Genomic DNA, 7,386 nt, shown 5'->3' on the forward strand with positions numbered 1-7,386 from the left:
TTCTTTAACCATCCTTATTTATTGCTATCCCAAATTGATTTTCACAAATGGAGCATTTCATTAAAATCCCTGAAAGTTTGAGTTTGAGATCCCCAAGCAGATAAGCCAGAAAGCACCTTTTATATTAAAGGTATGCCAGGAGTTGACCCCACAGGCAATGATTTTTGAGAAGTTGGTTGGTAACCGCAGTGGATCAGATATATTTGTCAAGAACCATCAATCCAACTTTTGACCACCGCTCTATGTTATATGAACCTAAATATGCTTGGTTCTGGCAGGTGAAAGCTGGTAAGGACAGCCCAAACCTGGCCCACCTGCAGCAAGCCTCTCGCGGGGTGAACCAGGCCACCGCCGCAGTCGTGGCCTCAACCATTTCTGGCAAATCGCAGATTGAGGAAACAGGTAGCCTTTCAGAAGCAATACTTTTTTTATCCATCCAATATAGCTGTTCTTTACAGTCTTCTCCATGAGCCCAATTTCTCACAGTTCTGTTTCTAAATTCTCTTACTTTTCATCTTTTACATAAGTACTTACTTTCTCATAAGAAGGGTCACCACATGAGCGTGCTATTTACTTCACTCTAGTGACACACCTTTAGGTAGATTTTCCATTTAGTCATTTCTCTGAATTCAAAGAAATGCCTCTACTCTACAGGCCTGGTTGTCTGGGGGCTGGAGGAGTGCGAGTTCTGATTCTGGTTACCCTGTCACTGTCTCCATCCCTTACAATGTGCACACGTGTGTTGATAAATGGCAAACCAAACATTTCAGCAGAACATTGGCATTGGCCACCTCCCAGGCGAGAGTCAGTCAGGGCTACTATTTGACAAAAACTTCTCATTTCCACCCTTGCAGACAACATGGACTTCTCAGGCATGACGCTGACCCAGATCAAACGCCAGGAGATGGATTCCCAGGTAGGAACTCCATTTCTAAGGTTAGCCAGTCTCTACTGCATATGATGTCAACCCCAAATATTCTCATGATGCGAAGCCAGTGAGCGAGAGACTTGGGAGGAAATGAACTCAGATGTACCATTCAGCCCAAGAATTAATGTAAGTGATGCTGAAAGAAACAGTGGAGGTCTCCAGCACCTACAACCGGGCCTGGGTTATATGATGGGTGCTCAGCAAATATCTCTTGAATTAATAAATAAAATAACTGCCGAAACCGGTTTGGCTCAGTGGATAGAGCGTCGGCCTGCGGACTGAGAGGTCCCAGGTTCGATTCCGGTCAAGGGCATGTACCTGGGTTGCGGGCACATCCCCAGTAGGAGGTGTGCAGGAGGCAGCTGATCGATGTTTCTAACTCTCTATCTCTCTCCCTTCCTCTCTGTAAAGAATCAATAAAATATATTTAAAAAAATAAAATAAAATAAAATAAATAAAATAACTAAAATTAATGAGGTGTAAGAGCCAGAGCCAACCTCTCTTTTAGTGAGATTGTGCCTGTACAATAATAACTCTAAGTTGTACCAACCCCTCCAAGATGCCAGAACTATCATAATTGGTTCCTGCCTGAACTTCCCAGGAACCGGGATTGAAGGGTTATGACTAGATTGGAACACAATACAGATATGCCAGACATTAGTGTTGTTTTTAGATAGCGATTTATCAGAGGAACTTAAGTAAGTCCTGCTCCCATTCAGGCATTTGGACTATAAAGCACCACACATTTCTAGTAGAGGGTCCCGGGGAGAAGATAGATGGAATAGATGGATGAATGAGAGGGTAGGGAAATTAGAACAGAGACAAGGTTGGAATTGAGAACTGGGTAAGCTATCGAATAATACGGAAGAAAACTGGAAGATGGAGAAAAGGGATTAAGTCAAAATAAGACAATTCTCAGATCACTGCTCACAAGAAAATTCCACTTTCCCCACAGGTTAGGGTGCTAGAGCTAGAAAATGACCTGCAGAAGGAGCGTCAAAAACTGGGGGAGCTTCGAAAAAAGCACTACGAGCTTGCTGGTGTTGCTGAGGGCTGGGAAGAAGGTAAGCCTCTTGGGGGACCGGCACTAGCCTGCAGTGAAGGGGGTGCTGTGTGATGAGGGCTTTTCCCTCGACTATAACAGAATAAGGAGCCCATTGGTCAGTGACTTTCTCCTTCTCTGTACCCACAGAGCATGTTTTCAGTTGGAAACAATCTAAAAGCCCGAATTGTGAATTGAAAGCTTTTGTTGTCACCTTTCAAGACCTTAACGTTGACCGGTAGAGTGGTCACTCACCACCATTTCCTTCCAGGCCCCGTTAGCCGGTTTACCCCCCAGGAGTCTAGTCTCTGGCCAGCCTAGAGTTGGATAGTGAATGAATGAATAGTGATCAGTGAAGAGCCAGCAGAGAGGGCAAGTGAATTACCAGGTTCTGACTGTCTAGAGCCAGTGATGGGCAGCAAAGGCCAAAAGATAGGAAGGGTCAGGAGCTAGAAATGGCGTGGACTGAATACTGTTCGGCCACCAGCCCAGACACTTCGTTGCTCAGACTCTGTGAGTGCTGCTTTTCCGCATGTCCAAGGTGGCCACTTGTTCACCACCAAGCTTGCCGATTCTTGTCAGACTTGGCTGGCTGTAGTATATCCCAGTCATTCCTGGACCCTTCACGTAGGGACGAGGTGGTTATGATGATAATGTATTTTAGAGCCCAACATGGTGGCAGTTTTGGCTAACAATAGGTGCATGAAGGGCTGTGAAACATGAGTGGCTGTTACTGTCTTTTAGAAACAGAAGCATCTCCACCTGCACTGCAAGAAGTGGTGACCGAGAAGGAATAGAGCCACACTGATGCCCCACACGTCACAGTGTAAATCTTTGTTGCCTGTTTATGTGTGTATGTTATTCCCCAGCCACAGGCTAAACCCTTGGAGTCACAGTGGCAGCCACACCACTCCCATTGTCCAGTGCTGAGGACCTGCCTGGCCTTCCAAAGACTCCTCCACAGTGACACCCTTTGTGTTGGAACCCGTGATCTGTGTTCTTCCCCGCCTCCCCGGTGTCCAGAGAGGACGGGGAACAGGGCCACCCCCACAGAGAGGACCTCCCTCCCAGTCCTGCCTGCTATTTTAGCCCCAAACAATCAGTGTCCTTGTCCGAGGGGCTGTGGTTGTTACGGCTGAGAGCCTGGAGAGGGAAGATCTTACGCTTTTTCTCTTCTGTTTTCTTCTCAGTCTTTTCCGTTTCATCACTTGCACAAACTTGTGAGCATCAGAGGGCTGGTGGATTCCAAACCCAGGACACTACCCTGAGTCTGTGCACAGAGTCAGAAGAACAGCAGGAGTGTCCTGGCTGAGAATGCCAAGGCAATGCTTCCCCTCTTTCGGCAGTTCCATGGATTCCCACTGCTTCTTACGGTGGTTGGTTGGGTTTTGGGGGTTTCCGTTTTCAAGTTTCTCTCATATAGCCAACTCTCCCAAAGGGAATAGCTCTGAAGCTCTGAGCTCCTAGGAGCCCCTGACCACAGCAGTCAACAGCGATGGTGCTGCTCAGGCTTTACCTTGGTGCTCCCCATCAGCCTCCGTGCTTGTGTCCCGCTGAGTGTGGGACGCAAGGCCACTTCCCAGGGTCGGGTGGAGCTGCTGAGCCACAGCTTTCCTCCAAAGGCAGAAGTGGAGGGAGTGCCTTTCCCTCCTAAAGCTGGAGCCCAGTTGAAAGCCTCTGCCACCTTCATAGGTGAGAGGGCCACAGAAAGAGAGAAAGGAGGGTGCACACGGCCCAGGTCTTCTGAAGACACCTTCCTTGGGAACTCCCTGTGAGCAGGCTGGAAAACCTTATCGCATGCTCGGACGGAACTGGTGAGAAAGCCGCACCTCTTTTTCCAGAATGAATTTTCCTTGGCACCTCCCTTCAGATCCAGGCAGGGCCCTAAGAGGGAGCTTGTGAGAGGTTTTCAATTCTTTTCTCCACATACCTGCCTGCCTTGGTATCCTCTTGAATCTGAAAAAGATAGTTCCATGTTCTACCTAATTGACAGACCCAGAAAATCAGGCAAACTTGCTCCCGGTAGGAAAGAACCCCATGCTTGGTTTGGTTCCTTTAATATTTATTACTAACTCCGTTAAGCAGCAGCAGCAGCAGCAGCCAACAGAACGACGCTTGGTGCAATCAGGATTTCAGGTGTGACTATGGCAAGGCTTGTATTGCTGCCCTATACATCAGTCTTCAAGAATCCGAAACAAGGCCAAGATGCCGCCCCCATCTGTAACCAGCTTGGATCACAAAGCAAGCAAGGTTCCTCAGAGCATCCAGGGCAGGGAAAACAAAAAAGGGGCACCGCTGGCTCTGACCCCTTCCCGACACATGTCCCGGGCCCTCGATACCCTGTGGACAGGATGAGGGCACATTAATAGCCTCGTAGAGATGGGCAGCCAGACAGCACTTCTCCACCTCCAGCCGGACCCCAGCATTTAAGTGACCTTTTGACCTTGGACCGTGTCTTCCTTATCCATAGCAACTCCTAGGTAGTAGCCAACAAGCACTTCCAGGACCTGTCCCAAAGGAACATTGTAAGTGTGGCTACGTGACAGGTCGTGAGACTCCTGTTTGATCACTGTGAATCAACCTCCCTCCTTCCTATACACCCCCCAGACTCCGTCTCTGTGCATTTCTAAGTAGGGCATCCAAAATACTGTCTCCCTTGAGTTCAAATTATGAGATTCAGATATGTGATCGCCACACTGGGCTAAAAAGCGGGCTCAGCAGTAGAAATTGAGCGCTTGTGTTTAATGCTTCTTTGTGTTCAGTGCTTTTCCATCCAAGACTCAGAAGGAGTGGTGTGTGGCGTCCCTGGCCCACTTATGCCAATTTAGCCAATCAGTGTGTTCTCAATTTGGGTCAATATTTCCAAAGGTGGCTGGTCTTCATTACCAGAATCTCAGCCAAACAGTTGTGCTCCAAATCACCAGTGGAGGGGAAAATCTAGTATATTGGACCAGATTAGGACTCTTTGAAAAACACTCCCTCTAAAAAGAAGCCACAGTAATTTTTTGTTGTTGTTGTTAATCCTCATCTGAGGATATGTGAATTGATTTTAGAGAGAAGAAGAAGAAAGAGAGAGAGAAACACTGGGCACCTCTCGTGTACACCTTGAACAGGAATCAAACCCACCACCTTTCAGTGTATGAGACAATGCTCCAACCAACAGCCACATTTGTCAGGGCACCACGGTAATTTTTAAAATTTCATGGGCTTAGCCAGTAATAAAACCATTAAGAACACACTTAAACAGGAGCACAGTCTCAATCAGTCTCACAGGAGGCAATACCTGTCAGATAATTACTTCATCATTGCTCAAATTAGAAGCCAAAATCAAATTGGCCTCTCTCGCTACGTCTAAAAATGAGTGTGTGGTACTTGGTGTGAAATACCTGATGAAAACGGAAATCATATCCTAAGGCTAAAAATGAACCTCACAGCCTTTTAAATTAGTCACTGAGCATCATTTAGTGACTGGAGTCTCATGGCTCAGTGTAAATGGGTCATGACAAGAGATGACAACAGCAAAATAATGGCTTAGGACTGGCAAGAGGTTAAAATGCGGCCGAATCTGTTATGCAATCTTGTAATACGGTGCTCTAATACCATTAGAATAAGAGTGTGTACATAAGTAAGGAAAAAGTGAAAAAGAACTATTTGTGGTGTTACTAGTATTTATATCTGAGCAAGGAGTTTAAATTGGACTATAATTGAGATTGATCCTTAGGATCGTACCTAAATATGAGTCCCCAGCCCTGTGGCTGGAAGAACCAAACATTGTCCAGGGCATCCTTTCTTGGAAGTGTTTGAGCTGCTGAATCAGACACCAGGTCCCAGGGAGTCACAAGTGCATGTTGTTTAGTCAGGTTGGTAACACTTTGGCCTCGCTAAGAGGAGCTGGTTCTGAGTTTGTACCCAGGACATACTCACTTCTTAGTCTAGAGCAGTGATTTTCAACCAGTGTGCATAATTTTAAAACATGCAATACCTGACTATTTAGTCAGGGGCACTGACCTCTTTTCCCTTCGATTGTCAAATAAAAAAATGAAAATTAAAAAAAAAATGAAAATAGCCATCCAGTGTGAATGCCCTGTCTTGAACCATAAATACATAGGTCATATAACAGAGTTGCAACTTATTAGTCACGTTGCATAATAAGGTTGCATCCGATTGGTTAATTCTTGGCACCAGAAGTCCTTATATACAAGTAAGTATAGATACCTGATTTTTTAAAAAGTAGGTAATTGCTATTAATTTTTTAGTAAATCAAAATTATACCTTTTTTTGGTCAGATCAGCAAAAATTGTCTTTTTGGAGTGCTGCAGAATTTTAGTAGTTTATGTATGCCATGAGATGAAAAGGTTGAAAATCGCTGCTCCAGAGGGGTCCTCTGGTTCCACTTACCCTGGTCTTTAATAACTAAAGTTCTTGCTACCTTCTCCACCTTTCAAAGTCTCTGGAAATCCCTCCTGCCAACAGAAGCCTTTAATCCTGGCACTGGCCTTCCAATCAAATTGGCTTTGCCCTCTCTCTCTGCCATTCTCCATCCTCCAGAGACTGCACTGCCTGTAGCATAGAACACCACCACAGGCCTGCCTGCCACCAACACAGCAAACTGGCGAGCTGTCTGCTGTTCAATCCTTTGTCTCCCGGGTCCAGACCAAATACGGGATCAGCAAGTCACAGTGGTGGCCCAGCCTTTCTACCCCAGGAGCCAAAGCAACATGAAACAATTGCTTAGATGCTATTGGGTCCGATTCTGAGAGTAGATAATTTTCAGACGTGTCTTTCAGGTGACCCTCAACTACCTCAGGTTTGAAGGCCCTAAATTAAGCTGAGTTTTTCATAGGGACAAACCGAGGGGTTCAGGTAATGTTGGTGATAACACAGTTGTCTCAAACGTATAACTCTTTCACACTTAGCTTTGAGGGATGGAGTTGGGATTGTTTTTCTTTTCTGTGTTTAACCTTTCCCCCACTTTTCCATTAGAATAGTTCCTGTAAATGAATTTCATTTTTCACTGAGTGCCTACCTTCCCAGGGCAGGTAGCCACTGGCTTTTGTTCCCTTCCAATAATACTTTTATTATGGTGTTAAGACCTTTCTTTGTATAATACATTGCATCTGTGTTTCCAATTTTTCAAATAAATATTTCAACCTGGCAATGAAAAGTAGCATTGGTAACTGACCAAAGTGGCTTTGGGGTCTGGGGTTCCAGTTAAAAGCCTACATTTATATCCTGGGGTTCATTTAATCCACTTAAGCTCTAGGAATATGTCCACATTTTCTGAAGCATGGAACTATTGCATTTCCTTTGTTGTTGTAGAGAAACTCTAGTTTGTACCCCTTAAACATCTGTCCTCTCTGTACACGCCTGTCTCTGAAAATGATCAAACAGTGCCAAAGTGGTCAATACTGTACTT

General features: G+C 45.5%; 1 protein-coding gene across 3 annotated transcripts in view; it reads left to right on the forward strand.

The window, feature by feature from the left end:
- The window catches only part of HIP1 (huntingtin interacting protein 1), a 137,704-nt gene extending 130,570 nt beyond the window's left edge, over nt 1–7,134 (forward strand). For 2 of the 3 annotated variants that reach the window (XM_070412762.1, XM_070412763.1), the window contains exons 28-32: nt 279–402; nt 855–916; nt 1,884–1,992; nt 2,715–2,796; nt 3,161–7,134. In XM_070412762.1, the coding sequence (XP_070268863.1) occupies nt 279–402; nt 855–916; nt 1,884–1,992; nt 2,715–2,767 (348 nt within the window). In that variant the 3' untranslated portion in view covers nt 2,768–2,796; nt 3,161–7,134. Of the gene's footprint in view, nt 1–278; nt 403–854; nt 917–1,883; nt 1,993–2,714; nt 2,797–3,160 lie in introns of those variants that run through there. The other variant, XM_070412764.1, reaches the window with a different exon arrangement.
- Nucleotides 7,135–7,386: the final 252 nt, after the last annotated feature.

This window comes from Myotis yumanensis, unplaced genomic scaffold, assembly GCF_028538775.1.
Source record: "Myotis yumanensis isolate MYYU_CA2020_CCGP unplaced genomic scaffold, mMyoYum1.0.hap1 SCAF_4, whole genome shotgun sequence".
NCBI lineage: Eukaryota > Metazoa > Chordata > Mammalia > Chiroptera > Vespertilionidae > Myotis > Myotis yumanensis.